Genomic DNA, 13,967 nt, shown 5'->3' with positions numbered 1-13,967 from the left:
TGTGTGTGTCAACATGATTCATTAAAAACCTAAAAGCAAAAGCAGCTTCTGAAATAACTTTTCTTATTTCGCTGACATGATCTGAAGTGTGACACTGTCGGGTGGAGAGCATCAAAATGCGGAAAGAAACCTAAAGTGAGAAAGAGAAGTAGCACAGGAAGTAACTGAGGTCTTGGTTAAGCTAAAACGGTGAAGCTCACTCAGACGCTTCAACTCTTCAACCAGCTGGCACAGTGGAGCAGACATTTTCTGCTCAGTCTTTCTTTTTAGAGTTTGTTTTGGATCAACTGCCAGGCTGGAGGGAGGGCTCGGGTCAAGTCTGCTGAGGAAGCTTTCTTCTTCCAGGTAGGTCACCCACAAATGTCCCTTTTTTGTACTTTTACAAAAGTGCAGGTGAGGCAGCTGCACAGCACACAGCAAAGTGCCACCAAGTCGTGTGCATATTTCAGCTGTACAAGGATGCTACAGAAGTGTAGCGTTTCACTTATTTATAACCAGTTACCTAGATATTATGGGTATTAAAGTCTTCTCATTATTATCATTATTATTAAGAGTTGAGGTAAACTGCAGGTGTGCGCACAATCGTTGACAATGAGCTTTATGTACGAGGTCAATAAAGGTCGAACGCAACAATATCAACCTTTCAAAAAGCAAAACCAAAGCGTTTGTCACACAGCTGATCTTATCTGCTTATCTGCTAACAAGCATGCTAATCATATTTTCAGATTGCTGAACAGTAGCTGTGAAGTTGGGTTGGGTTTTGTGCATAACAAGATCAAATATTACAGAATTTTTCTCAGACTGTACGTCAGTTTCAGCATGCACATTTGAGGTTTTCTTCACGAGGAAATGCGAGAGCTGTGATGGGAATGATGACGAGAACATTTGAAGTGAAGTTCAGTGAAGGTTGTGTTGTCTGCCATCATGTGAGGCCACATCAAATATGCTGTGAAAAAACAAGAATGCTGCAATAGGAAACTTTGAAGCAAATCTGACTAAATTATCATGCGAGACCAACAAAACAGCCTAACAGAGAAGTGTTATTTCTGTGTCGAATCCATACTCACACAAGTACAAATCTTTGCCTAACTTAGAAAAGCATTGACCTAAGCTAGAAAGAATTTACTGTAGTAAAGTAGACACCGCAAAAAGGTGCTTTGTGGTCCGCAGATACATTTATGCAACACCAATACATTGTTACTTTTTTTTATTTCTTCATGTAGGAAGTCTCATCAGCGAAACAACAGTCCTCAACCCCAAGAGGCCAATGACATGGGGTAAGGAAGGTTTTCATCATTACATTAGATCTCATCATTTCTCATCTGGTTAATCAATATTCAACACTTTTGTGAAACATACAATAGAAATGAGTTGAGGATATTTTTTTAGGTGAAGGTTTTAGAAGAAGGAGCAGAAGAAAATTCTTTAGAGACGTTTTTACCAGCCACAACAACGAGGCTGACGTTTTCACTCAGTGTGTGTGTGTGTGTCTGTGTGTGTCTGTGTGTGTGTCTTATGGGAAAATGTGGTTGTGGAGACACCTGCTGCAGCAGGAACACCCACCCGAAAAAGCAGTTTTGAGCTCATCTGCAGGTGTTTTCATGTTTATATCTGTATGAAGACAGATTTTGTCAACAGCTGAGAGCGTTGCAATCACAAAGCTGCAGAGTGGAGGTTGAGTTTAAAAGATGAGTGTGCTCTGAGAAGTCTCTCGTTGTGCACTTTCACCGAAAGATTACTCATAACTTGTAACATATTGCATCTCATCACACGTGTAATTAGTAACCAAGTTAGGATCTGCTTGTCTATAGTTGCACTTCGAAAACACGGGAACATGTTTTTGAGCGGTGCTCTGTAGATTGTTGATGTGTCGTAGATTTGGATTTTATTCTATATGTGAGGCCACGTCTTCCTATTGTCGATGGAACAAACATGTAGATGCCTTTTCACCTGAGTGTAAGACCCACAGCAGGAAACCGTTTTAAGAGGAGACATAGTGCACTTTTTAAAAAAAAGTCCACTGCTTCCTCTTTTTCAGGCCACAGGACACGCACTACAAAACAGATAAGGGACTTTTGCAAATTAGGCCTTCTCCCAAGAAAAAAGCATCATTAATCAAATGTTTCAGATCTGAGATGCTTTGAGCGGTAGAGAGGGTCCGCTGAAGAAAGCAGCATTTTTACACGCTTCTAAGAGGAAGTGCTGAGAGCCAAAACACAATGAATATTCCTACCAATTAAAAACAGTGTAGCTGAAACCTAAAGTAAACTCACCAGATGTTTAATTTGTGACCTTGTTTGCACTAGTGCACATAATAAATTTATAAAACCATATCCATAATTCTGCAACATTGTTTGTCACTTCGTAAACATCACTTTGTAAAATGACAGCTAATGACAGACCTGTTCTTTTACTGTGAATCCTTCCTGTGCAGGGCGAATGGAGACGACAGCGGGGCAGGTAGGCTGAGCCGCAGACTGTCTCGTCTAGGCAGCAGGAATCAATCCAGGGATCAGAGACACCCGGCTCAGCCAGAAAGACCTCCTCCTCCTCCTGTTCAACAAGGTGAGTGTCCATGGTGACACAGAACTATCAATGTCAACATTTTGTTGCTGCTGAGTGAGCCCTCATCTGGGACTCTCCTCAGCTCTTTCTGGGACAGTGGCGCGGCTGCCCCTCTGTTGGTCTTCCTTGGTCTCTTGTGTTCTGGGGGCCTCTGGATGTCTGGAGTTTTGATCTCCTCCATACCCGCTTCATGCCCTGGAGGACGGGGCTGTGGCCCCCCCACACCCTCTAGCAGATCATTACATGAAGGAACCTTTTAAAAAAAACAAGCGCGTCCATGCTCACAGGTGTACACACGGGTGATCACACCCACAAACTACACCCTTTTTGGCTCCTACCTCAAAGCACACTGTGTTCTGTTGATCTTATGTGCTGCACAATAATGTTTAACATTTAGTATTTACTGTCATATTCCCATATATCATTGTGATGTTGTTTATTCTATTACTCGTTCTCTTCTGCTTGTTTTCTTTTTTCTTTCTCAACAGCTGATCCAGGTGATTGATATATGCATTTTTTTTTTTTTTCTTTTTTTTCTCTGCCCGTTCTGTTGGTTTTTGTTTTTTGCCCTTCTCCCCCGTCCCTCTTCTCAGCTGTTTCTCTTTCCCTCTTTCTTTCTCCCCTTCTTTCCCCCAGTCAAGTCTGTCCCGTATTCAGTAAGTGAAAATAAAATAAACAATAAAAGGTGAATCAAATGGACCACTACAGCAAGGCTGGGATGGTCAGTTTGGCAAAGTAAATCTGTTGGGCATCTTTCTTTGCCTTTAGACAATAATTCTGATGGCAAAAGAGCCAAACGGGACAGGCAAAAAAAAAAAAAAGTCAACATTTTGTGTTTAATAATGTTAAATCTTACCTTTTACAGTAAGATTTCTGCTTAATATGTGCTTACTTTGGCTTTTCTGATTAGATTTTGATGCTAAATCTTTCATGTTTCCACTGCAGCAGAAATCCATTATTTGTTCTTAGCTGTAGCTCAGTGTACCTGCAGCATCAGCAGGAGTATTGGCTTCTCTCACCTCTCAAATTCAGTGAAATTTGTGTTTCCCCTCCATAGATGACAGACCAGCTCCACCAGCACTTATTGTGCCTCCTGCTCCAGCTCCAGCACCAGTTTTTGTTCTCCCACCACCCATGGAAATACCACCTAAACGCCCTGACAAATCAACAAAGCCCAAGCTTCCTCCCCGGCCCCTGTCCAAGGTGTTCAGTAGCACTGAACATGGAGAGGATGTGCTAAAGGTCTTTATTACTGTCTGAACAGCTGTTTGTTATTAAATTATTTTGAGGGTTCATTTTAACAACTAACCCATCGAATTATTTTCCCCAAAGGGCTTTGATAGTTTTCGGGGAGACGAGACGCTCTGTGATGTTGTCTTAGTTCCTGGAGATAGCAAGGAAAAGTTTCCCGTCCACAGAGTCATCATGGCTTCATCCAGCGACTACTTTAAAGCGATGTTCACAGGTTTGTTTTCCTTTCTATCGTTGAGGCACTGCATTGAGAAAGAAAGGTAACAGTGACATTGTAGTCATCATACAAGTGCAGTTTTGTAGGAAGGAAGTACGTATGTTTGTAACGCAGTGCAGCAGACAGAAAAGGTTTTCTGTTTGCTTAACTCAGACTTACTCTTTAGATAGATAAACATTAGCAAGCATCTTAAAACCCCCAAAAGGAAGTCTGTTTAGAGATTCTGGCTCCTCTTTGCTCACAGCTTCCTTTGAGGTGAGATTTTCACAAAAGATATTTACATCTGAATACATAATTAACAATTTCAATTCAATTCAATTCAATTTTATTTATATAGCGCCAAATCACAACAAAAGTCACCTCAAGGCGCTTCATAGATACAGAGAAAAACCCAACAATCATATGACCCCCTATGAGCAAGCACTTTGGCGACAGTGGGAAGGAAAAACTCCCTTTTAACAGGAAGAAACCTCCGGCAGAACCAGGCTCAGGGAGGGGCGGGGCCATCTGCTGCAACCGGTTGGGGTGAGAGAAGGAAGACAGGATAAAAGACATGCTGTGGAAGAGAGACAGAGGTTAATAACAGATATGATTCAATGCAGAGAGGTCTGTTAATACATAGTGAGTGAGAAAGGTGACTGGAAAGGAAAAACTCAATGCATCATGGGAATCCCCCGGCAGCCTACATCTATTGCAGCATAACTAAGGGAGGATTCAGGGTCACCTGGTCCAGCCCTAACTATATGCTTTAGCAAAAAGGAAAGTTTGAAGCCTAATCTTAAAAGTAGAGATAGTGTCTGTCTCCCGAATCCAAACTGGAAGCTGGTTCCACAGAAGAGGGGCCTGAAAACTGAAGGCTCTGCCTCCCATTCTACTTTTAAATACTCTAGGAACAACAACTAGGCCTGCAGAGCGAGAGCGAAGTTCTCTAATAGGGTGATATGGTACTACAAGGTCATTAAGATAAGATGGGGCCTGATTATTTAAGACCTTGTATGTGAGGAGCAGGATTTTGAATTCAATTCTGGATTTAACAGGAAGCCAATGAAGGGAAGCCAAAACAGGAGAAATATGCTCTCTATTTCTAGTCCCTGTCCTTCCTATTTGCATAAACTTCATGTTGTGCGTTGTTACATCTTTGCATCTTGCTGACTGTGCATCATGCCTACACAAGGCAAATCTTCTAAAGCAATGCAAATACATGCTTTCTGTCTCTTTTTGATCCTTGCTTATTCTTGTTCAGGAGGCATGAGGGAGCAGGAGATGAGAGAGATCAAGCTGCATGGGGTCACTAAGTTGGGCTTAAAGAACATTATAGACTTCATTTACACATCCAAAGTGAGCCTCGACATGGGCAATCTTCAGGACACACTGGAGGCCGCAAACTTCTTGCAGGTCATGCCAGTCCTGCGGTTTTGCAATCAGCTTCTGAGCAGTGAGGTGAGCACTTCTTCTTTCAGTTTAAGGTCACATTCGTTCAGGATTCTGCTAATTATATTCAAGTACACTGGAGGCCTAGCTAATGAGCTGCCAAATCCCTCTGATTGCTTCTTTGTCCTTCACATGCACTCAGGATCAGAACATAATATGACATTGGAAGGGAGCCATGGCAATGAATGACAATGCAGTATAGAGCAAAGACTATTAACTCTATCTGTTTGATGACTCTATTTTCTGTGTTGTTCATTGCAGATCACTATTGATAACTGTGTGGAAGTTGAGCGCATAGCCACAGACTTGCTTCTAGAGGACGTTCAGCAGAATATCGGTAAGTGATATGATCTTTGATTATCAGTGGTTATTATTTAATGGTTATTAAATGTTTCCAGTCATATCTATCCTTATATCATCCTTATTGTATGTGGCCCCTCATTGTTAAATAGAAAACTATATCTAAAACTCTAATAAACTTGGTAATTTTCATTGATTGTTGATTATCTGTATCACAACAGGTGAGTTTGTGAGTCAGAACCTCTCAGAGTTAGTGGAGTGTGGCCGCTACCTTGAGCTCTCGGAGACCAGCATGGCCAACGCTCTTGCCAGCAATTCGCTGAAAGGTTTCTCGGAACTGGAGCTCTATCATATTGCAAGAGGATGGCTGGACCACGAGTCTGCCAAACGCCGAACTTCTGTTTATGCCTTGATGCGGCATATTCGCTTCCCACTGATGAGCCCCAGTGAGCTGATTCAGATCTCTCAGGATGATGAAGAAGAAAGCGACTCTCTGATGCGCTCTGAGACAGCCTGTGTGAACCTCTTGCTGGAGGCCAGTAACTACCAGATGATGCCTTACATGCAGCCAGCCCTGCAAACAGAGAGGACACAGATAAGGTCAGATGCAACTCATATTCTGGTCCTGGGTGGTGTAATGCGACAACAGCTGGTGGTGAGCCGGGAGTTAAGGCTGTACGACGAGAAAACCGGCCATTGGAGGGCCCTGAAGCCCATGGAGGTGCCACGCTATCAGCATGGTGTGGCTCTTCTAGGCGGCTTTCTCTTCATTGTTGGAGGTCAGAGCGGAGTACACACATAAACATACAAACAGCCAATTTAAGCCATGTGTTCATCTAATATGAGTATTTAATTTTGTATAAGCCAGCGTTTTTAGTTCAAGCATCATCAAAACTAAGCATGAATAAATGATCTACACTGATATGAACAGGTTGTAATTGGCCTTTTGTTGCAATCACCAAGGTAACACTGAATCTTTTCGACTTCTCAGGTCAGAGTACTTACGACACAAAGGGCAAGACAGCCATAGACAGCGCCTACCGCTACGATCCACGATTTGACAAGTGGTTACAGATTGCGTCACTCAATGACAAGAGGACTTTCTTCCATCTCAGTGCCCTGAATGGGAAGCTGTTTGCAGTGGGAGGAAGGAACGCCTCAGGAGAAATTGGTGAGCTGTAATAAATTTCTTTTTCAGTGTAAGCTAGTAACCGCTTCCTTTTTACCATTCAGTTCTTTTTCAAGTCAAGTCAAGTCAACTTTATTTGTCAATTCTGCCACATGTACAGGACATACACAGAATAGAAATTGCGTTACTCTCAAACCCTAGTGATTAGAAAAATGCAAATAAAATAATTAAAAAGTAAAAATTTAAATAAATACAATACAATTTTACGTATAACAAAAAAAAAAGCTATACAATATACAATATTCAAGTAAGAAGGCATAGTGGTGCAAAATAGGCAAATAGTGCAAATGGGGATTTAGTAGTGTACGGTAAGAGATAGTGTAACAACAAAGTCTTATGAGGTCCAATGCTTAAGCAGTCCAATGCTCCACAAAGTGACTGGAGCAGGCCAGTGAGTGCGTCAGAGAGTGAGTGTGTGTGTGTGTGTGACAGAGTTCAGTGAGACCGTGGTGGAGAAGAGGGGAGAGGGGGGCAGAATCGGGAGGGAGTTTAGCTTCCTGACAGCCTGATGGATGAAGCTGTCCTTCAGTCTGCTGGTCCTGGCCTGGAGACTCCGCAGTCTCCTCCCTGACAGCAGCAGCTTGAAGAAGCTTTTTTTCTACTAAAAAGTAACGTTTGAATTGTTCAAAAGATGTTTATGGACACTGCTGCTATCACTGATCTGTTATAGCTCTCCCTATTAGGATTATTTACTGCCATTTAAAAAGGTATTTGCTGAATAAATTGCATAAACATCCCTCTGTGATTTTGCTCAGATACGGTGGAGTGCTACAATCTGAAGAAAAATGAGTGGACCTTTGTGAACAGTATGGTGGAGCCCCACTATGGACATGCTGGAACAGTCCATGAAGGCCTCATGTACATTTCAGGTAAGACAGCAACAATTAACCCTGTCAAAACAAATCCTGCAGTATAAGATTATAAAGTAATTACTAGCATTTACAGATTTTTCCACCTTTTTTTTTTAAACATGAGAAATAGGCTGTATTTACACCTTTAATATGACACGATAAGTCCACAATTAGTGATAAGTCCTGCATTAAAATCTAAAGTAAATACAGTTAAAGTTATACATAAATAGTTTAGAAACACAACCAATTCACTAAAAATGAACTTATTTAATTGATTTATAATTTTATAAAATTATGAAAGCCCAAGTGGTCACGCTGGAGGATTTCTACTGTAGCAGAAGCAAAGCTTATGAAATCTGTCTTAAATCTAATTTAAAATCTTAAAGGAGCTTCAAATACAGGTGTGTTCACTTCACCTGTTGAGAAAAACACAATCCCCAATCTGACTTTTAGTCAAAACTTGGTACTAACAGCACTCTCCTGCCAATTAAAGCTTATGTCTTACAGCAAGATTCGCTAGTACTTATAGCATAAAGGTAAGCTTTGTGTATTTTAACAGGAAAATGCCAAAACTATTTACATATATTTAATATTTCACCATCTTTTCAGAATCCCAGCTAGTGAAAAGGTTTGCAAAACTTAATTTATTATTTAACTGTATTCACCTATTATTATTATTTGATTCAAATTATCTTCATATCTACAAATTGGGTGAGTGAAAGCATTTTTTCTCATCCTGTTACATTTTCAGCTCTTGTGAATGTTTAATTTTCTCAATTTGCACGATTTCAACATCTGACTGACTTTTTACATCATAAATGTTATTGTTTAGTTCACTTTTGTCGTTAAAATGTAGATATATGGGAGCATGCTAGCAAACTAAATAGTAAAATGTAACCATTCAAAGCAGATTTCAAAAGGTTAAACACTGTGCTGCACAGAAGAGTGTTAAATACCACTGAATGGAGTCTATTTGTCATTATGTTTGCAATGCAAATGACAAATGACCACATAACCATTTCGAGAACCGTTGTTTCAGTTTCATTTCAATTATAGATTTTCTATAAGAGAGAGCGATCAGTGCCATGGTCAGAGTTAGAGGAAGATTCCTGTTGTCGTTAAAGAAAAAATGAGGAACTGACACTTAGGCAAGAGGTTGCAAATGAAACAGTTAGCAAGAAAGGTTTATAGAGTGACTGTCTACAGTTGTATAACAATGATACTTGACTTCTCCCTTTTTTACTGAGAGTTATCAATAACAGGTCAAATTTGTGTTTGAACCATGCGCTTTGAATTGGTTCGTTTTAATATATTTTTTATTTTTTGCTCGTCGAGATGTTTTGTCAAAGTTTTAAAAGGGCTGTCTGGAGAGAACAAGAAAACCCACCCTGACAAAATGCATTAGATAATGCTTCACGGCTGACCTATTTGAAACCACTTCCTGTTGAGATGCACAGTCTCATGAGCGGCTCTCACACAGTTCTCAGGCCTGTTTCTTAGCAACCTTGGACAGGAAAACAGCTTTTAGAGTTGAGAGCAGAAAGACGGGTTTCACTCGTGAATCAGGAAACCTGTAGTTGAAGGGGACCACATCGCTTTGCAACAAAGTTCAAACCCACAGTCTGAAGTTACAACATATATCTGCATTATAGCAGTTTGAAGACAACAGCGCATACTTTACTTGGACATCCACACATCCATTCTCTTTCTACCTGAGGTTCTTTGAGTTAGACAGTATGCATGTCATCAAGAAGCCCACAGTGGTAATGCATGTAATTTGGTGTACGATTACAAACCACTGCTTCAACAAAAGGTTACCGAAGTATTAAACTTGTAAACGCTAAACAAAGCATTCACCATTTCTTAAAACACAGACTTTCACTGTTCACTGTAGTTCAGTTGTTCGCTTGTTGTAATTAAAATAACCTGATTTCTCAATTATTGAATTAGTCGTTAGGTGTACAAGGATCTAGGGTTATTTTTCCTTTTCAAGAGGGCAAGTGTTAATTTTCTGACTAATGGATCATTTGAACTCTAAAATAAACAAGACAAACCTTCACCTAATGACAAAACAGCCACTGCTCTGGATGACAAACACCTTGGCATTTATAAATAATAAGCAAAAGATCAAAGAAAGAACACTGGCATCGCATTCATGGTGTGAAAGGAAGGACGTTACTCACATCTGTTTTTAATGTTCGGCCACAGGAAGCAGTGTGTCCATTATCTCATACTCTCCTGCAGACGTTCACGTACATATCGATCTTATAAACAACATCTGCTGTTTCACTAACTCTGTATTCTTTTTGATTAAACACATTTTAGTTTATTTATTAGAGATAGAAAGTAACAAGGTCACCTTACCTCAGTACTTCAATAAAGCATAATAATTCTTGCAGTTTACTCTAGTATTTATATTATTCTTTAACCATACTAAATTTCACAGTGCAATATTATACGACATATTATAGCTTACAACATTCATTTGAAAATTAAGGCAAACATGGATTTTTAATATTTACTTTTCATACATATAACAAAATAAATAAATAAATAGCATGCTCTGGGCAACTTGCACTAACTAGACCATGACCTCCTCTGTATATCAGAGTATTCTAGAGTCAAATGTGAGGCAGTCTATTCGCAGCTAAAGCTTGCACCACGTTGGGTCATTTAACAAGAAAATGATCCCAAGCACCCTGCAAATCTACAGCAGAATGGCTAAAAAGGAGAAGAATCAAGGTTTTGCACTGGCTCTGTCAAAGTCCAGACTATGTTAACAAATACAGACAAACCTCAATGAACTGAAGCAAATGTTGTCTCTAAATGTTATCAGAGACTGATAGGCTTACAGAAAACAATTAGGCTAAACTAAAGATGGTTCTAAATGCTGTTAAATCATGAGGTTTAGGTACTTTTTCACAGGATTTCATAGAGTTCTGCAGAAAAGATTTTTTAGCATGACTGTACCAACTTGTATTAGTACAAATAATATCTAGAGTCACATCATATCAGTCAAAAAGAACATTTTACTGGACAATGAATAAGTAGGATTTTTATTGGAGTATTTTGAAGCAGTGGTATTTATGCTTTTACTTGAATTAAATATCTGTATACCAATCCTGTTCTTGTGCCAAACAGGCGGCATCACCCGTGACACCTTCCAGAAGGAGCTTTGGTGTTACGACCCGGTCGCTGACACGTGGAGTCGACGGGCAGACATGACGGAGCTCCGTGGCCTGCACTGCATGTGCACTGTGGAAGACAGACTCTATGTCATGGGCGGAAATCATTTCCGAGGCTGCAGCGACTATGACGACGTGCTGGGCTGCGAATACTACAGCCCTGACACAGACCAGTGGACGGTGGTGTCACCAATGCCTCGGGGCCAGAGCGACGTAGGTGTGACTGTGTTCAATGGACAGATCTATGTGGTGGGAGGATATTCCTGGAACAGCAGATGCATGGTCGACATCGTGCAGCGATATGATCCAGACAAGGACGTGTGGGACAGGGTGTTCAACGTGCTGGAGCCTCTGGGGGGGATCCGTGCCTGCACAATGACAGTTCATCTGCCAGAGGGGTCAGTAGATGAGGCTCAGATACAAGATTGCCCACTTCCCACAGCTAAGAGCTCATAGCCACAGACGAGGGGGTTTCCGGCTGTTGCTGCTGTGAGACCACAGCATGATGAAATTTACCTGCACGCTGTGGCGAAAAGAAGGCAAAACAGGAAGTAGTGTGGGTTGCAAACACAAGTTGCATGTGCAAGCAAAGCAGGCTAGCTTACATTAGCATTGAAGACTTTACTCGTACTTACAAACACTGTGCTCTTGTTAGTATCGTTTCCTGTCCTTTCATTTACTGCCAGCTATGTGGCACCCCAGCTAATCTGTTGATTATGTAATGAATATGCATAATGTACATAATGCCTAAACGAAAGCTCAAACCCACCATCCTGATCAGTTTGACTGGACATTGATTCACTGGACACTGAAGGCAGCAAGTCAGAATTAGAGGCAAAATCATCTTTTCATATAAATTACACTGAAAAATTGAATTAAGAGAGAAAATCGACATTATTTCAAATGCTATTTTTGTATAGTTTGTAAGTCTGTAGGCTTTTTTGATCTATTTATTTTATTCCATCTCTAAACCGAAAGGAATTAGCTGAATCATTTGTGTCATGATGACGCATGGATTAGGTGATTAAAACACCACAGGGTTTTGGGCAAACATTGGAAAATAAAGAAGTTTTTATGGCACAGAGTCATAAGATTTCAGCTAGACTGTAGCGTCAAAGACAACATTTTGGGTGTGGAACTTCCTATTAATCAAGCCTGTATCCACAGACAGTCATGCTTTCACGAGGTTTGTTTCTGCTTTTAAACACAATGTAATGAGCAAAGATGTCTGTTAATGCTTTCCATTAAATTTCATGCTGCAACACAGAATCGCATTATTCGCTGTACGCAAAGTCCTCTCAGCCATTAACACATCAGACTGTTGTTCCATAGATACAAAGAAGCTCACACACATTCACTCTTTGGTGTTTGATGTCAGCAAATGACGATGAAACTGCCCTTGAGACTTTATCCTTCACCTCCTCAGCACACAGCTATCTTATCGGCTGCTTTGCCAAGGTCTTCCAAATAGAAACACTAACATGCAGTGCAGGAGTGTGCGTGGATGAACTGTTGCGGTTTCTTTTTGTGTGTTTAAAAAGTCAGCCAAAGTTGCTCTAAGCGAGTGCTAGCGCTGCACTTCACTGTTAGCACTCGTTTTCAGTATACTGACCTAATTTTATTAAACTGTTGAAAACTTAGTGTAAAAAACAAAGCTTCTACATCGGAATACACAATTAGCCTATGTGTAATAGGATATGATGCCGGAAACAGTGTCATTGTCAGCTATAGGTCAGTTCTAAGAAAGGTATCAGCTCTATATATGATGATTGTGGTGCGACCATTAAAACCCTGTAACACCCAGGAGTTTCCAGCCCAGTGACCAGTGTACCCACTGCTGAATAAACAATGGCCGACTTTATAATAATAATTCATGTATATGTAAAAACAAAGTTGCCCATCTGGCAGACAGATGTTACCTTGAAATGTCGGCTGTTTTTTTCTTTGGCTCATGTAGCCTTGCACCTTTCTAGACAGACTTTGATACTTAATCATTGTTAGTAGAGTGCACATCTCATCTACTCGTGTTTCCCCTTAAAGAATCCCTATAAAACCCTTCCTTTGAAAATCTCAATAAAGCAGAAAAACAAGTCTGAAATAGACTTGTTTATATCAGTATGCCTGGACGGTAACATTAAAAAGGTTTTTTTCTAATATTCAACCATAGTAATCTAACTGAGTTTTACATAGTAGTTGAAGAAGTACTCCATAGTCTGCAGGCATAAATAGTTAGAGAAAAGGGTTAACTAGCAGCCAATCAAGCAGTAAAGCCAATGTGGAAATGCCTAAAACTGCATTTCTTAAAATGGCCACTAGAAGTTAGCTAAAAGTGACCTAATCCAAATTGACAACCTCCAGAATTAAACTGTGCCGAACATAGACAGTATAAAAGATAGATGTAGCTTCCAAGTCTGAAAAGTGAAGCAAGCATAGAAGTTGTAATGAAGTCCAGGAAAATCGACCTCGGTTTGCTCTCTCTGTGATCTCAGCAAACACTTATCTGATGACTTTCTAGCCTTGACAGCTAGATTAAGGTCATACTGAGCAGAAAATCATAGTCATTCTTATGGTCAGAAAGCATGGTTAGCCATGGTTCTCATTAACTAACTTCTCAGTTACAGGTTGTTTCCTAGTAAGTGTGTGGTTTCCCAGTCAGATCTTTCTTGCACAGCTCTCTTAAGGTCCAGTCACAGTATTTCAGCTTGAAATGTGACTTTCATTGGACCATTACAGCACCTTGGTTTAGTTATTTTTCAGTAATTCTATTTCAGTTATTTGCTGTTGTGCTGGGGATTGCATGACCTAATTTCAGTCAAGCTTTACACAGATGGCCCTGCATTTGACTCTAGAATACAGAGGTACACAGCCCTGTGGTTGCAAAACAAGCACAATCATCACGCCACCACCGCCGTGCTTGACAGTTGGTATGAGGTGTTTGTGCTTGTCAGGGACCAAGCAGTAAGGCATAGAGGACACAA

At 40.5% G+C, this 13,967-nt stretch overlaps 2 protein-coding genes across 2 annotated transcripts in view; one reads left to right on the top strand and one right to left on the bottom strand.

The window, feature by feature from the left end:
* Positions 1 to 13,967, bottom strand: part of LOC146690274 (uncharacterized) — a 300,316-nt gene that overhangs the window by 171,456 nt on the left and 114,893 nt on the right. The gene's annotated exons all lie outside the window — the stretch shown is intronic.
* Positions 201 to 12,325, top strand: LOC146690284 (kelch-like protein 9). The gene is made up of 11 exons (XM_085435288.1): positions 201 to 345; positions 1,224 to 1,277; positions 2,435 to 2,565; positions 3,623 to 3,807; positions 3,898 to 4,030; positions 5,277 to 5,473; positions 5,726 to 5,801; positions 5,986 to 6,543; positions 6,756 to 6,935; positions 7,709 to 7,822; positions 10,946 to 12,325. The coding sequence occupies exons 2-11, from the start codon at positions 1,273 to 1,275 to the stop codon at positions 11,443 to 11,445; spliced, it is 2,079 nt and encodes a 692-aa protein (XP_085291414.1). The 5' UTR covers positions 201 to 345; positions 1,224 to 1,272; the 3' UTR covers positions 11,446 to 12,325.

This window comes from Copadichromis virginalis, linkage group LG16 (assembly GCF_057382275.1).
Source record: "Copadichromis virginalis isolate Kocher_CV1m ecotype Utaka linkage group LG16, C_Virginalis_male_GT1.1, whole genome shotgun sequence".
In the NCBI taxonomy this organism is placed as follows: Eukaryota; Metazoa; Chordata; class Actinopteri; order Cichliformes; family Cichlidae; genus Copadichromis; species Copadichromis virginalis.
This window is presented reverse-complemented; position numbering and strand designations above follow the sequence as displayed.